Below are 16242 nucleotides of genomic sequence, written 5' to 3' on the forward strand. Positions count from 1 at the left end.
TTTGGCGACAAAGAAAAGTACCCCCACCAAAGAGAGAGAGAAAGAGATTTCTGCGATTGAGCAAATATTGACTGCGGAGGCTGAGAATATCCCATGGGCGGCGCTTGGAAAAGGAATCGCTTGATTGGCCAGCCAGCAGCTCGTGGTGCGGGGGCAGCGAGGTCATTTCCTGTTTGCGATGCGGGTCTGATAGAAGAAGGTCAGTTGGTGGGGGATGCTGGAAGTGTTTTTACGAGTTAATTGAAGACGTTGGAGGGCTGCTGAAGTCGCCGCACCAGAACGTACACACAGGGGTTTATAGTCCCTCGACGTGTACGCATACGCGTTCGTGGTGGGAAAGTAGAGGCAGGTGAGGTTTGCGGGTTGTAGTAACCGCAGTGCTTTCGCGTGTAACGAATGTCCGTTTCTTTACAGTTCGGGACCAGAGGAGGTTGCGCGTGGGTTACCACTCTCGAAGCTAAGTTACACCTTGAGAGAGGTCGGAATTAGTGTTGTCTTTAAATTCAGGTGTGTCCAGACCTGCCGCACATGACTGCCCTCCCCTCATAGCAAACGTGTGTTCTCGAAGTTTTCCCCGCATGTCCACCGGTTTTGTTGGCGTCGCTGTCGCCTGCGTGCGCTGGGAAAGTGTTGCGACCTGTACATCTGGGGAGCGTGTGAGTCTGCCGCAGCTGGCGAAGAAAGCCTGCTGTGTCCGGTGCTGCTTTGTTGTTGCAGTGCCCGAGTTAAGTTTCCCTTTCCTTGACAGTAATGGCGACCTGGTCATTTTGAAGCTGTTGTTAATCAGCTTTAGGTTCTAGCCCTGAGGGGTGGATGTAGCGATCTGAAGTCGCACTTTTTTTTTTTAAGCACGCTTGTTTCATGCCATGTTCAGTGTTTCATTGCTTATATGATCTCATTTTGAATGGGGGGGAAAAACAGCACTGAATTGTAGACGGGGCTTTCAGTGTAGCTCTGTAGAGTTAGGCTTTAATCTTGGTTTTAATTGGATTCTTCTGGGTTAAAGAGGCTGGATCCTTCTTTTATCTATACAGATATATGTATATATCTATACAGCCCTTCCCGAGAGACGCCTTTGCAGACTGACCTGTTGTTTACCAGGCAATAGCGTCTATAGGTTACTTTTACAGATGAAGTCGTCTCTGGGGGCACAGCACATGACTAGGATATTGATGAAGGGGTTTGTTGAGTAGTATAAACCTGATCATCGCCATGTGAAGATTTTATACAACGGGTGAAAGCCCCTGCCTTCATCACCTGTTTGAGAAACGGAGGTAGATTCATAGCGCACCAAAATCCCCCAAAGATACATTTTCCTTTTTTGGAGTTGTTGTGGTAATAAAGTGTTGTTGACAAAAACATCCTAAATTATGACTAGAGTTTATCCCAATATTTATTTTTGCTTGTTTATGCAAAATAGTCAAGTTAACACATTAAGGTTGTATTTTATTTGTTGTGGTTGGCAAGTGAGGGATCTTGACAGAGGAGAATGATGGTTTTGCTGTGCCCATGGACAGCTCTAAGGACACTTACTGTAATTGTTGTCATGAAACTTGGGAGCATGTTATTGCTGTTTACACTCTCTAACCTGTCTTTAGCCAGTGCACAATGGGGAGCTGAGCGCAAACAGCCTGAACTTTCCAGCCCCTGGTCCACGGTGCGGCTGTCTTTGTACCGTGTTATACTGCAGGAGTAGGGGGGTGGTTGGGTGGGCTCTGCTTTGTCTCTGCTTTGTCTCGGCAGGGTGGGGGGGGACCCCTGTCCTGTTGTCAAAAGAGTGACGTGCGCTGTCCCTGATCCGCCCCGCTGACTCAGCTAGCCCCCCAGTGTGAGGGGAGACACCCCAGGGGTGCCTGCTTGCCGGGATGGGCTCTGGCTCCCCTCTGACCCTGTACTGGATGAAGCTTTTAGACGATGGATGGATGTTGGCTCTAGTGTAACATTAGTGCCTTTTCTACAGGTCTTATTAAGACAAAATGAAGTTAATAATTGCTTACACGTATAAAGCACTTTTCTGGACACTCCACTCAAAGCGCTTTACAGGTAATGGGGATCCCCTCCACCACCACCAGTGTGCAGCCCCACCTGGATGATGTGACAGCAGCCACAGTGCTCCAGTACACTCGCCACAGAGCAGCTACCAGTGGGGAGGAGAAGAGATTGATGAATTTTTTCCATTGAAAGATCCTGAATTGAAAAGCAGGCTGTGGAATATGATTTACTTAGAGCACAAGTGGTAACTTTACTGTGACCATGTTACTACTACTGGAGTAGAGAGAGAAAAAATTCCCATGCCAAACAGTAGCACTAAAACGAAACTGTACCACTAAATTGGAAACCTGAATGATTCTTCATTCCAGAGAAATTGAGGTATTATTTTAAAAAATGTTCCCCCCCCTCTCGAACGCAGAATAACTGGTTCATCTAGTCTCAAACCGATTACAGTCATCTCCTTTGGATCTATCGTCTTGTTCATTTCAAGAAAGAAGGAAGCAGGTTTTATTTCTTTTTTAATGCCACATAATTCTCTTTCTTAGATATAGCTCTAATATTCACAATTTCCTTACGTGTCTAATGACGTTCAGTTACAATTTCCATGTACTCTATACTGCATATCTGTATACATATATCTGTATAAATTATGCTATTGTTTTTTTTTCGATTGGTTGTACATATTTGGTATTCTTAAGATTTCTTTTAAAACCATTAGGATAAAATTATTTGTGTAAACTTCCATGCAAGGCAATATAATAAACGAAGGATCTTTCCTGGAGGTAAAGTGTGTGATTTGTCATTGTCCATTCTTTCTATTCTATTTGACAGTAACTTTTTTATAAAATAAGGAAGCTGCACAGCTGGTTTCCATATGTTTTTAGCGTGGGAGCTATGTAACCCAGCGGAATGTGACCCTCAGTGTTAAAGTGGATTCTGGAGAAAAGCTCTGCTTCCTTGGAATAACTAGACAAGGTGTTTTTTATTCTGTTTTGTGCGGGTAGCCTGTTGGCTACCTGACTCTGATTGTGCAGAGCGTTATTGTAGTTTGAGTTTTGATAACTGTACTGTATAGGGTTATTATAGGAGAGTTTTCGAATTTGCTATTAGTAATGTACAAGAGGAACATTTAGTCCCGTTTTTTAAAATTCCAGCCCCACTATGCTTTTCTCCATCTATATTTTGTTTCTTCTGCGGTGACCTTGGTAAGGAAAGTGTGGATTAAGAGGTATGTATACAGTAGCTGATTGACATGCAGCGTTCCCCTCCATTGACACACTCTGCCTGACCTGCTGCTTGTTCTTTCTCCAGCAGAGCCCTGTGAAGAGACACACGACGCCTGCCACAACACAGAACAATGCCCACAGAGAAAGCAGAGGGCCCCGGGCAGATGGAGGACCTTCCCAATGGGTCGAGTGTGGCATATGAAGACCACGAGGAAGAAGAGAATGTCAGGTAAGGGGAACCGGCCTACAGCGTTCACACGCTAGTGCAGAAATATCCCACCATCAAAGAAGACTTCTCTTTAAATGTTTTTGCTGGATAGCTTGGGAGACATGTTTGAAATACTTTAGCACTGGTTGGTTTCGTATGTGATCTCTTCTTTCAAACTGGTATTTTTGGCCTGATTGGCAATTATTATTTTCCCCATGCATTTTAAATTAATTGGGAGTAAACTTCCAGGTCCTCAGATATGCTCCTCAGTTAATTCAATGTGCTGCAAACTCCACAATGCCCTAAAGGAGAGTTTGTGCCAATTGGAGGAGTGGCACATCTTTAGTAGATTATTGTACCTGGAGAGAAACTTACTCAGCTGAGAAGGGGAACTTGTTTAATACATGTGGCATTATAGAAGGTTTGTAAACTAGACAATGTTTTATGTGCTTAAAGACACATTTGTTCATTTTGCTAAAATGTCACTCTGCATTTCACTTAGGAAATGGATGCATGACCTAGGAAACATTTAACTAGTTAAGTGAACTTTATAATGGAAGGAGGACAAGATTTTTAAAGATTAGGAATTTTTTTAATTTAATGAGAAGTTAATACAATAATACAATAGACACTTTTTAGTTAGAGGATGGTCAGTGCTTAGCTCTCTTCAGGGGTGGCAGGCTTGAGGAATTTCGGGCAGGGAGGGGCTCCTGACTGATGTCCACCTCAATCTGGGGTGCGTATCTCTTGTGCCCCCCCGTGGTAACACTAATGAACTGCACTCGTCCATCGGGGTGCACTATCTCCTGTAAGCGGGGGCAGTGCAGGGCCTCCCACAGCCTCTGCTTGATGCGCCGGCCCAGCTCCAGGCTATATGGCTTGGGCCGCCCCTTGGAGTTCATCCTCATGGGCTCCACCACGGAGTGGTACACCTGGCGGTACTCCTCCACACTCAGCCCATGGATGAGCAGCGGCTCATCGCTCCTACAGGTGGTATGACTGGGGGAGCCGTGGCCGGCAGCCGAATCGGGAACGGGGGCGTTTCTCTTTGTCTCAAGAGTTTCTTTCGGCCCCGCTGTTACGTGCGGGTGTGTTGGCTTCGTCTGCAGCACTGCTTCCTTCAGTAGTCTGTTCTCCATCTGCGGACAGACAAAAGGGTTGAATTGAAAAGACATGCCACCCAAATCGCAGAACAACGCAGTGGCACAGTTAAAACCTTCAAGTAAATTCTCCAGAGTATTCAAGAATAAACCAAAGATTAGATGAGTAAGGTCAAGCAGCTGTGACAAACTATTAATATTTAAATAAAACCCTTGGACAGTAGTAACTTCTAAGGTATGTGATCCACTACAGTTTGCCTTTCCTGCTGGACTCTACCTCTGCCTGGACGATGGAGCCACATGAGTTGTAGGCAGTTGTCCAGTGAGTGCGGGAGATGGAGTCTCCAGCCTGATCCCGGGCTGCAGTGCGAAGGCAGTACCATGGGATTGCTGGCTGGCTCCTACACTCTCCATTTGTTCCAAAAGAGGTTCCACACTGGATGGGCACCCCTCTGTGCTGGAACATATCTGGGTCTTGAGGAGGGTCCAGGATCTTAGAAGAGGACCTGGAGGGACTGGCTGCAGATGGAGGAGGAGCACCAGTAGACTTTATCATCTTCAGTCTCATTTTGATGGCAGTGGGATTCTTGGGGTCACTGGGACACATGATTGATTCCCAGAGGACTTTATTGCCACCATTGGCTTTCTTTGAGTTGAAGACCTGGCTTTGGTGACGGCTCTCCACACAATAATCGCGCAGGCGGGTGTTTGGTAAAATGGTCCTGCGCAGGCTGTAGTATCCTGCAGCACTGCGCTGTTCTGATTTCTGAAAGTTAAAAAAAAAACATTAGGCACAGAGCAAAAATTCTGTTCATGTCGTGTAATACTTAAAGTATTTAATCTCTTATATACATATTTTGTCTATGGATGATATTGAAATCTACATAAGTACTTTAGGTGAAGGTAGATTGCACTGGAATGAAAATTATGAGTAGTGTTTAACTTACTTAAAATAATCTTACAAATGATTAGAAATTAAATTTACCACAAATGAGCTACATTTATAGGAGTACAATGAGATATGCTTACAATCTCCATTAGATCCAAAGATTTCCTTCCTTTTAGAAGTATGTTTCAGGAGAAAAATGTAAAAGCTGTTATCGATTGCTCTTTCGATTAGAAATGTTTTTTTATATTTGGAATAGTTGCTTACCTACAAACCAACATTCTATATCAATTATGATGTAGCATGTGACCTCATCTCAAAATTCTATGAGCTGTTTTAAATATAAACACCTGTTCAAGAGGCTTGGAATGGGTTATATGTTTATCCTGTTTTGTTAAAAACCATTTGAGATGGACCCATAGTCTTGTGTGGAGGGCCTTATAAAGCTAGGATCTCAGTTCTGAGTGCCAAGTCCTCTGGGAAGGAATCATGACTTAGGCTCCCCAGGAATCCGCAAAATGATTGTTTGAAAAGTTGCTTAGTAAATTGCTTAAATTTACCACAAATGAGCTACATTTATAGGAGTACAATAAGGTTTGCTTACAATCTCCATGAGATCCAGAGTTTTCCTTCCTTTTAGAAGTATGTTTCAGGAGAAAAATGTAAAAGCTGTTATCGATTGCTCTTTCGATTAGAAATGTTTTTTTATATTTGGAATAGTTGCTTACCTACAAACCAACATTCTATATCAATTATGATGTAGCATGTGACCTCATCTCAAAATTCTATGCGCTGTTTTAAATATAAACACCTGTTCAAGAGGCTTGGAATGGGTTATATGTTTATCCTGTTTTGTTAAAAACCATTTGAGATGGACCCATAGTCTTGTGTGGAGGGCCTTATAAAGCTAGGATCTCAGTTCTGAGTGCCAAGTCCTCTGGGAAGGAATCATGAATTAGGCTCCCCAGGAATCCGCAAAATGATTGTTTGAAAAGTTGCTTAGTAAATTGCTTAAATTTACCACAAATGAGCTACATTTATAGGAGTACAATAAGGTTTGCTTACAATCTCCATGAGATCCAGAGTTTTCCTTCCTTTTAGAAGTATGTTTCAGGAGAAAAATGTAAAAGCTGTTATCGATTGCTCTTTCGATTAGAAATGTTTTTTGATGTTTGGAATAGTTGCTTACCTACAAACCAACATTCTATATCAATAATGATGTAGCATGTGACCTCATCTCAAAATTCTATGAGCCGTTTTAAATATAAACACCTGTTCAAGAGGCTTGGAATGGGTTATATGTTTATCCTGTTTTGTTAAAAACCATTTGAGATTGACCCATAGTCTTGTGTGGAGGGCCTTCAATAAAGCCAGGGTCTCAGTTCTGAGTGCCAAGTCCTCTGGGAAGGAATCATGAATTAGGCTCCCCAGGAATTCGCAAAATGATTGTGGAAAAAGTTGCTTAGTAACATTTTGCAATTCCTTGATAGTTTAGGGATATTATTTATTAAATTCATAGATCAAGTCAAGCCCTTGGTATATTTCTACTTAAGTGACGTTGAATACGCTTGAAGAAGTCATGTGGAGTTCTTTCAGTCATGGTATTGTTTCGAGATCTGGGTGGCATGTCCTTCTCTGAACCCGAGTCCTTGTGTTGGTGGAGAATCACCAGCTAGAGAAAGCGAAACTGGAACGAGATCCCTGAAAAAAGGAGGTTCTAGAAGTTATGTAAATAATCACAGACTGGATTTACGGGCAGGGCTCCTTCAGTGCAGTCCCCAGATGTGAAACCCCTGGATCGTCTTGGCAACTGCATTTTAATCACTTGGCGTATGATTCGTTTTCTGCACACTGTGGGGATTGCATGTTTTAAGAGGGGCAGCAGTGAAGAAACGGGTCTCTCTTTGGCATCGCCTTAGAGTGAGTGTACCTTGTTGTCCCTGTTTCTGCACAGGCCTGGAGACTTGTCAGAGCTGCTGAAGGAGGGCACCAAGGAGTCCCACGACAAGGCGGAGAACACGCAGTTTGTCAAGGACTTCCTCAAGGGCCGCATCCGCAAGGAGCTCTTCAAGGTGAGCTGCTAAGCAGGCTGAGCGACAGGCTGGCACTTTTTCCTGGAATTGCTTTAAGGCCTTTTAAGAGAACGACCTTGTGCAGAGATTAGGGGTCTGAGCACAGATGAGGCAGAGAGAGCAGATTTGTCTTGCCTTCGAGAGCTGAAGGATGATTACAAGCAGCCACCAGCAGAGCGTTCAGGCAGTTGGGATTTCTAGGGAAGGACGTTTTACTCTCCCTTGTGAGATCTACGGGAAGGAGTGTGCTGCCTTCGCAACTCATGTTATCAGCACTGAAAATTGAGTCTCTTTTAAGTCAAATAATTCTTATAATTCTAATTAATAATTCTTTTTAAAGGACAAAAACTGTGTAATGTACTCATGTGATCCCTCCCAATCCATTCAGCACCATCAGTTCAGTGATCTGTACGTAGCAGATGATGGCAGCCTTTCAAGTGATGTTTTCATACTTGGAACATGTGTTTGTATTTGTTCTTTAATGTAACACCCTGGAATTAAACACAACTACTAGTTAAGTTGTTGTAGCACCACAGATTGCTGTGCAAGCCTTCTGATTGTGATCTCACTTGCAGTCTTTCCAGAAACAGGGGGGAAAAGTCTTTTCAAAAGTGACCTTTATCTTTATTTTTGCTAAAGGTGATTCTACCTGTTATGCATGTTAGGACATAAAGGAGTATAGTAAAAATAAGATGAACTAATTAAATTGTAGAAGATCTTCCCAGACCTCTGCATTGCTCTGTTGGTTGCAGTTGTGGTCAGACTATTCAGAGTTGTGCTAGGCGGTGGCAGTGTTGCACAGGTGTGCTGAGACAGCTGTTACATTACATCACAGCACTCTGTCTGTGTGGAACTGTGGAAATGTGCTGAAAGAATGTGAAAAGGTTTTAGACAAAATGTAAATTTAAAATGAAAACTCCAACCTCAATTGCGAGTCATCTAATTGATATATCCATTTTTAGAAGTTTTTTTCAGATACACATACAACTTTCCTGCTTAGTTTAGACATTCACAAAAGCACATCCCCTATCACTTTGATGTGTTTTGAGTTCAGAGCATAAGTAATATTACTGAAGAACTTCATAAAAATCAAGACGGGATGAAGTAGATGTCCAACTAATTTCTGTGCACTTCGATCTTCCTGTTTTTTTAAAATGGGACTGATGAAAGAAATGGGTTGTGAATGAATTGTGAATTCTACAGACATGCAGTACTTGATCTTGGACAAAAGTCTTGTGACGGCCACAAGTCTTAACTAACAAAGACAAATTATTCTGCTTCGGTTTTAAGTGTCTGAAATCTTGGGGAATACTCAACAGATGAAGCAGTCACAGATGTGTCATCAAGGATACCATAACTGAAGAGTTCATCTAGATGTTATAGCTCAGGAAATGACGGGGCTTGGAAACCGATACCCAGCATGGAGGTAGCGGTTTGAGCTCAATCCCCCTTCCCTAAAGGGTTTGGGGCTCAGGTTCTGTCAGCCCAGCTCCTGCACACAGTTTGTCGTCAATGAAATTGTTTTGGCCAGTTGCGGAGGGTTGAGGGTCTCGGGAGAGGGAATGCCGGCAGTTTCTTCTGAGACTGGTGTGTAAGGACACGCTGTAATGTCTAGTGTCCCCCCCCCCCCTCCAGCTGGGAACAGTGGCCCTGTACTTCACCTACTCTGCTCTGGAGGAGGAGATGGAGAGGAACAAGGACCATCCCCAGTTCGCCCCCCTCTACTTCCCCCTGGAGCTGCATCGGCAGGAGGCTCTGGCCCAGGACCTGGAGTATTTCTACGGGGAGGACTGGCGGGAGGTGGTGGAGCGCTCGGAGGCCACGCGGCACTACGTGGAGAGGATCCACGAGGTGGGGCAGCGCGCCCCCGAGCTGCTGGTGGCTCACGCCTACACCCGCTACATGGGCGACCTCTCGGGGGGCCAGGTGCTGAAGAAGGTGGCCCAGCGCGCCCTGCGGCTGCCCAGCACCGGGGAGGGCGTGAACTTCTACCACTTCGCCCACATCTCCAGCGCCAAGGAGTTCAAGCAGCTCTACCGCAGCCGCATGAACGAGCTGGAGCTGGACCAGGACACCAAGGAGCGGATTGTGGAGGAGGCCAACCGGGCCTTCTGCTTTAACATGGAGGTGAGGCAGCCTGGGCGTCCTTCAGCCGAGAGAGTGCTCGTCTTCAAAGTCTCGTCTTGAGGTGCTGATTGGTCCCCCTGTGGTGTTCACGTGGAGAGCTGTCTCCGTCAGTTGTCCCAAAACAAGAAATGGCACTGAAACCTCTGAACAAGGTTGAACACGAGTAGGCCAGAAATAACACTACTCCGAATAAGAATGAAAAGACTTAAGCTCGCATGAGTTTATACCTTGATTTTGAGACCTGATGTTCAGGTGTAGTGTAAAAGGTGTGAAAGTCCACTGCAGGTTAAAATAATGCTATTAATTCTGTATAAAGGATTTCCTGTTACCCGAATCAGTTCTCCTGGAAGGATCAGATCTTTGTGCTTGAAGATAAACTGTTTGTGAGGGACAGCTGCTTTGATTCATCGCGACACGTGCATTGCTGTTTGTAGGTCACACAGGATTCCTGAGGTTGTATAAATAGGTAGTCCTATATAAATCTGGATTTTTTTATATAAAAGTCTATTTAGATTTTGTCTGCATGTAGTTTTTAAATTCTGTCAGATATAATCGGTTTCAGACAGCTGCTGTTTCGCTAGACCACAGGGGTCATTAAATTACTTTTATTTTCCCTTCCTGGGAATGTTTTTTCTCCCTCTTGGTTATGTTGGCTCCATTTATTGTTAACTTTAACAGTGTTTTGTTAAGTTGTTTATAGGCTGTTGGAACAGTTATTATTAAATATCATGTAGTTTACTTGCATTAAACAATGTCTGCATACATCTTTAATTAGTGAAGGACCAGTTGTGGTTAAACTTTGAATACCAATAAATGCATTCTGAAATTTATACCCTTAAACTTCCATGTTTGAAGATAACTGGTAGCATAGTTCTTTAGTATCTTTCATGTTTAACAAGTAGTGGTGAAATTAAAGGGCGCAACCCTGGTCATCAGCAGGCAGAATTTCCAGAAAACCTTTCCAAGATTGAAGGGTTTCTCCCTTATAGTCCCATCAGAGTAAAGCTCCCCCAAATCCTGGAGTCAGGGGAGGATGATCATGACAAATTGGGACATATCAGTATCCTACAGATACATCAGAAATTTTGGGGATACTGTTGTTCCTGTGGTTTGTTGAAAATTATGGTGATTATGGTGTTAATAGCAGATCAACAGATCCTCAGGCACCTGGGCAGTTGCCATAATCAATGTTTTGCCTGCAGATCTTCGACGAACTGGACAAAATTGGCCAGACGATAAAGGATGAGGTCCTGGACGGTGGTCTACCGGTGTACGAGGGGAAGGGAGACATCCGGAAATGCCCATACTACGCCGCCAAGATGGGTAAGAGCCGGTGAATGGGGCTTGGACAGAGTTATCTTCATCTGCCTTTGGAGAATGTAATCCTCTTGGAAAGAGAAAGGGGATGTTAAGGAGCAGATCTGAAGTGGCCTGGCCTGGATCAAGGTCGTTTCCTTGCTCAGACAAAGTCTGCCTTGAGCTGAACCGACTTCTCCTTGTTTGTTTCCTCCTAGCTGCAGGCGGGGGCTCGTCCTACGCCTGCCAGGTGGCGGTGGCCCTGCTGAGACACCCCATGGGGCAGGTCCTGATGGCCGCCTGCGTGGCTGTGCTGGCGGGGGTGGCTGCTTGGTACGCCATGTGACGGACGAGGGCCCGAGACCTGGGTCCTGGGGGAACAGGGGGAGCGAGACAGTGGTGGGTTGGTGGCTGGCGACCATGAAGACCCGCCCCTCTGCCCTGTGATGGGACCGGCCCCGGTACACCGTTGTGGTGTTTAGTGCTGACAAGAAACCCTGTGCGGCTCAATTGGAAATATAGCAACATTGATGTATTGTGCTCTCAACTCTCAAGCAGATTTTCATAGCGGAATGTTTTCGTTGTTTTTTTGTTTGTTTGAACGTTGAGCTGCAGTAAGATGGCCCATTTCGCTGGATTGAATCCAACCTGTGCAGATTAGATCAGGAACTTTCCTATGAGTTATACTGTATGTAAGAACGTCAGCTCATTTCGTGCTGTTCCAGTTCCCAGACTGTTTCAAGCAGCTGCTTGAAGCATGCATTCAAGTCCAAGCATATGCCATATGTAGTTTGAATGAAACATTATGGTGATTTGCGAATGAACAGACATGGAATACAAAAATACACACCATGTCAGTTCCCATTTAAAGAAAAAAAAGGCATTTGGAAGGTGCCACTCCAGCATGCTATCAGTTTACCAGGGAGATTGATGTCGTCTCATGATTTAAATGGTCAGGATCAAAGCCCTTGCTTGAAGCTTTCATCATCTAATTAAATAACAGCAAATGGCGTATTGTCCTCATTCTGCAATTGTGAAATAAGGGGAAACCTAGTTTTAAAAATCGGGTCAAGCAATCTTTGCCATGAAGGATCTCGCCAAAAAGCTATGGAAAACAGATTTGTAGCAAGTCATTTTGTCCTGCTTTCTTGTTAAAGCCTGAGACCTTCTTTTTAGGTGCACAATTTGCATCTTTAGACTTTTTTTCCTGCAATCTGATCTAAGATTTCAGTTTCATCAGGCTTAGTGCAAGACATTGCCACTGATGCTCTGGCTGCAGTGTGGTGAAGGAACACTGTCATTCTGTGCTGGTACCACACACAGCAGTTAGAAAGCAGGAGGGGTTTCAAAAACAACGAGGAGGAGGAATTAGATGGAACAGAATCCCTTATGGCAGTTTGTACACATGAACATTTAGTTAGTAAATATGCAAAGCACGTTTGCCTTGATTTGATTAAAATTCCCACTGATGCTCTAGATGTTTTATTTGATCAAGGTTCTGCAACCTTTCTCCCTCGAGAAGCCTAATGTTGCAGTTTTAGAGATGAACATTTCTATTTTAATAACTAAAGCCTTGGACAAGTATATTTAGAACTGAAGCAAGTGATCTTGAAGTAATTCAGAGAACAAAAACCTGAAGCCACACTGGTGAGAGACCTGCTATCTGCTGTATCTTGCTGCGAGCAAACAGTAAGTCCTTCCAAAGCAGTTGTGCAAGAACAGAAAATTACAGAAGATTGTTTTCTAAAATGGTTTCTTTAGGAAACCTCCTTTTATGTTTTTATCCATCCATTTTCTAACTGCTTTATTCTATTCAGGTTGGTGGGGGAGCCAGAGTCTGTCTCAGCAAGCAATGGGCACAAGGCAAGCTACACCCTGGATGGGACACCAGTCCATCACAGGGCACACACATGGACACAAACAAGATCACACCAGGGCCAGTTTTCCCAGAAAAACTCTACCTACCAGTATGTCTTTGGACTGCAGGAGGAAACAAGAGTACCTGGTGAAAACCCACGCAAACACAGGGAGAACATACAAACCCATGACCACTAAATACGATTGACAGCAGAAATTACCTTATGCGGTAAATTATTTGATCTCTTAGTATAGTTTCAATGCATTTTGACCTGTAAAGTGAAGTTAACATTACTGTTAAAATTAAAACCTAAGTTTTCATGTTCTGCAACGGTAATATGGTCATCCCTCCCAGTTCTGAACTGACTTTCCTAGCTAGGTGTAGAATGGAAACATGGACAGTTTTTTTATCATCTTATTCAGGCTCAGTGGTTACCTCACGATTACAGTTAGCAGTAAAGTCATCTTTAAGCATGTACAAACAAAAACTGCAGCCTTCATCTATAATGTGAAATGTGAAAAAAGTATTAAGTTGTTGCAAGAGCCTTAAATTGAAGTAAAACGGCACAATTTTGATGTTGCAAAGAGTTTAATTAGATCGTTAATCTGAATATCAGGGATAATGTTCAAATTAATTTTTAAAAACTTAAGGACGAAAAAGGGTGACTACATATTGCAAACCATAAACATTTTGGTCAAGGTGGCTGTTATTTTATTTTAAGTTTTTAAAAAATAAATAAATGCATTTTACAACACTTTACAAAACAAAAACGGTTCAGTTTAGTGGATGTGGATTATTAAGGAATGGATTGGATCAAAAGAGTTACATGAAAAAGATATTGAAGTAAATGAATTCCTCAATCGTAGATTTTTCCATTTCTGTTTAAGAAAACTGGTTGGATGCTGTGAATTACAATGATCACGCTACAAGCTGCACATGGTATCTTGTTTTTAGGAAATATGCGCATAGGATATCTGTCACTAATATTGACTTGTTTTTCATTCTGAAAAGGAATACCATTGCATTCCTAAAGTATTTGTAATTCCATTGTTTTGCAGTGGAAATGTTGACTGGTGAAGTGCTGTCAGTCTTGTAGGAGACTGACACGCTCTCTCCTATACGCACACAGTAACTGAACCGGTTCGTTACACCACAACTTGCACAAAGCTGCACTTCTGAAATTGTCTTTGCTGAAATGTGTTTTAATGTTGCTGCATTATATTATTTTACGATGATAGCATGAGATCTAGCCTCTGTCAGCATAGTTATAAATCTACTATAGCTTGTAGTACTGAAGTATATTTTCTATTTAACCATTTACTTTGTTACTCTGATACTGTGTATTATAATCTGAAGACTAGCTTTTGTCCCTGCAAACAAAGCCTGTGAGGATGATCTTCAGCTGACTGACTTACAGTGAACGGTATGCAATATTAATGCTAATGAGTGTGCCTAGAAGCTGTTTCTGAAATTCTTCTTTGAGGTGTTTCTTGAGTTTTTTTAGGTTTTATCCACTTGTGCAGTTGTACTTTGTAAAGAGAACAAAGGTTAAAACACTTGAACTTTCAGCACTGTCAAATGAATGTGCACTCTCCCAAACTGTTTTTTGAAAAGCAGTAGCATGGTTCAGTATTCCCATTCATCTGCATGGGCTGCACGGACCCTGTCATATGCTTGGTAACTGGTGGAATATGCGATTATTTGTTTTCCTTATTTAAACCATGACCAAAAGCACCTAGACCCAGAAGCCATTCCAAGGGGGAAATGAGGGGATTTTGATTCTTTGCGTGCTCTTAGTGGTTCTGTGATTTGCTCTCGTATGCCAAAGGATAGCCTTTATAATTTAATTATGTATGCCGTTCGCTTCAGTTAAACTGAAGTCGTAGCTTTACTCTGGTTCACCCAAAGCTGCAAGCAGTGTTTCCAGCTCTGCTTGTGTTTGAGGTCTGTGCTGTCGTGGGCAATAATGCACCATTGAGGGCTTTCATGGGTCCCATTAATTTGTTATAATACAAAGCATTGGTGTTTGCAAAGAGGAGACAGAAGGACAGTCAGGAGATGATTTCTGTTATAAACTTTTACTAATTCTTAATGGGCTGTTTTCTTCTTACGAGAATAATCTGTGATGCAATGATATGTAACAAAACAGTTTGAACTGTTAATTTTCATTAGACACCTTGTATTTACCTAATTTTACCTTAAGGCTCAACGGTAATACCATTAGATGGTGCCATTGTGACCATCTAATCTATTACCACAGAAAAGTGTATTTTGGTGGAAGAGCTGTGAAGTGACTTCTTTTTGTGTACGATAAATTAAAAGTTATGCATTGATAGTACTTCACAAATAAAGAATAAAATGCAAAATATGTACAAAAAGACTAATGGAAAGTGTAAACCTAACAAGTACGGTGTATTTTGAAGAATTAAAAAAAATCATTTCCTTTAGAAAAAAATGCTGGGAGTCTTTTTATTAATAACCTGAACATTCATGTATGTTCAATTAAATGTCAGTGCACCTGCTACAAAAGTGATTTTAGGATTTGTAGTAAGAAGTAAAGCTTGTGTTGATGATCAGTAAACTGTATATCTCCACAATTTCTCAAAAGGAGAAAATTAAGACAGCCATATCCATCAGGTCTGCACATTTCCTTACCTGCATAACTCACACATCCTTAGTTTTAAACACGTATTTTTTGTTTATCTAATTTAAGCACAAATTAGCGCAGGAGGCCTAGAATAAAGTAAGTTTAGTTAATAATACCTCAGTTTTCTGTGATGTTCCTCCACCAATTAAACATTAAACAGAAAGTCATACTGTGGGACTTCTGCTACCCTTTCATTGTCCTCAAGAGTGGAGTCAAAAAGGCTTGGATCGTCTGATGCTGTACTTTTAAGATGTTGCCCGACAGCTTTTTTGACCATGTGTGAACATACAAATATATTGTGTGGTAATGACACAACACAGGTATTCATTATACTGGGTTGATCAACAATGTTCTCTGGTGTGAAGGCGAGAGACTCGTTATATTTGCCTTCGGGGGGTGTTGTCCTGTTACTCTCATAGAGCCTGAACCTGTTCATTCCTTGGTCTGGGAGCCCAGAGATGTTCAAGGGGGCACAAATCTGGCAGCTGGGGCATCCGTAGTGTAACTGTCCCGTTCTTCCTTTGCAAGAAAGTGGTTGATGGACGAGCAGTAGGAGGACGTGCATTGACCTGCAGGAATGTCATCATGTCGGGATGAACCTGTAGGAAGGGCAGCAGGCGAACTCCTCACGTCAGTGTGCTCAGTGTAACACTATGCACTCATAGCCATCAGTTGTCATCAGTGGTGTTTTTTTAATGATCATACACTGGTGCCTTGGCTTTCTCGGTTGGATCTCCCCATCCATTGGTCGTTTGGATCATTCAGTGCATCATGATGTATGCCGGTCTGCACTTCTCTTGCTGATGCTTATTTGGATGATCTAACCAAGA

At 42.8% G+C, this 16242-nt stretch overlaps 1 protein-coding gene across 2 annotated transcripts; it reads left to right on the top strand.

The window, feature by feature from the left end:
* Window positions 1-156: 156 nt before the first annotated feature.
* hmox2b (heme oxygenase 2b) lies at window positions 157-15220 on the top strand. Of its 2 annotated transcripts, none has more exons than XM_015359884.2 (6): window positions 157-349; window positions 3304-3447; window positions 7367-7484; window positions 9120-9611; window positions 10814-10934; window positions 11126-15220. In XM_015359884.2, the coding sequence occupies exons 2-6, from the start codon at window positions 3350-3352 to the stop codon at window positions 11251-11253; spliced, it is 957 nt and encodes a 318-aa protein (XP_015215370.1). In that variant the 5' UTR covers window positions 157-349; window positions 3304-3349; the 3' UTR covers window positions 11254-15220. The 2 variants fall into 2 exon arrangements, with proteins under 2 accessions (XP_015215370.1, XP_006637092.2); XM_006637029.3 differs by having other exon boundaries at window positions 3307-3447.
* The last annotated feature ends 1022 nt before the right edge of the window (window positions 15221-16242 follow it).

The sequence above is a fragment of the Lepisosteus oculatus genome, chromosome 19, assembly GCF_040954835.1.
Source record: "Lepisosteus oculatus isolate fLepOcu1 chromosome 19, fLepOcu1.hap2, whole genome shotgun sequence".
In the NCBI taxonomy this organism is placed as follows: Eukaryota; Metazoa; Chordata; class Actinopteri; order Semionotiformes; family Lepisosteidae; genus Lepisosteus; species Lepisosteus oculatus.

Excerpts from the sequence above, each read along its gene's own strand:
- hmox2b (XM_015359884.2), top strand. The coding sequence starts at position 3,350 with ATGCCCACAGAGAAAGCAGAGGGCCCCGGGCAGATGGAGGACCTTCCC. Across the intron at positions 9,612-10,813 it reads CCTTCTGCTTTAACATGGAG|ATCTTCGACGAACTGGACAA; the intron begins GTGAGGCAGCCT and ends TTTTGCCTGCAG. Across the intron at positions 10,935-11,125 it reads ATACTACGCCGCCAAGATGG|CTGCAGGCGGGGGCTCGTCC; the intron begins GTAAGAGCCGGT and ends GTTTCCTCCTAG.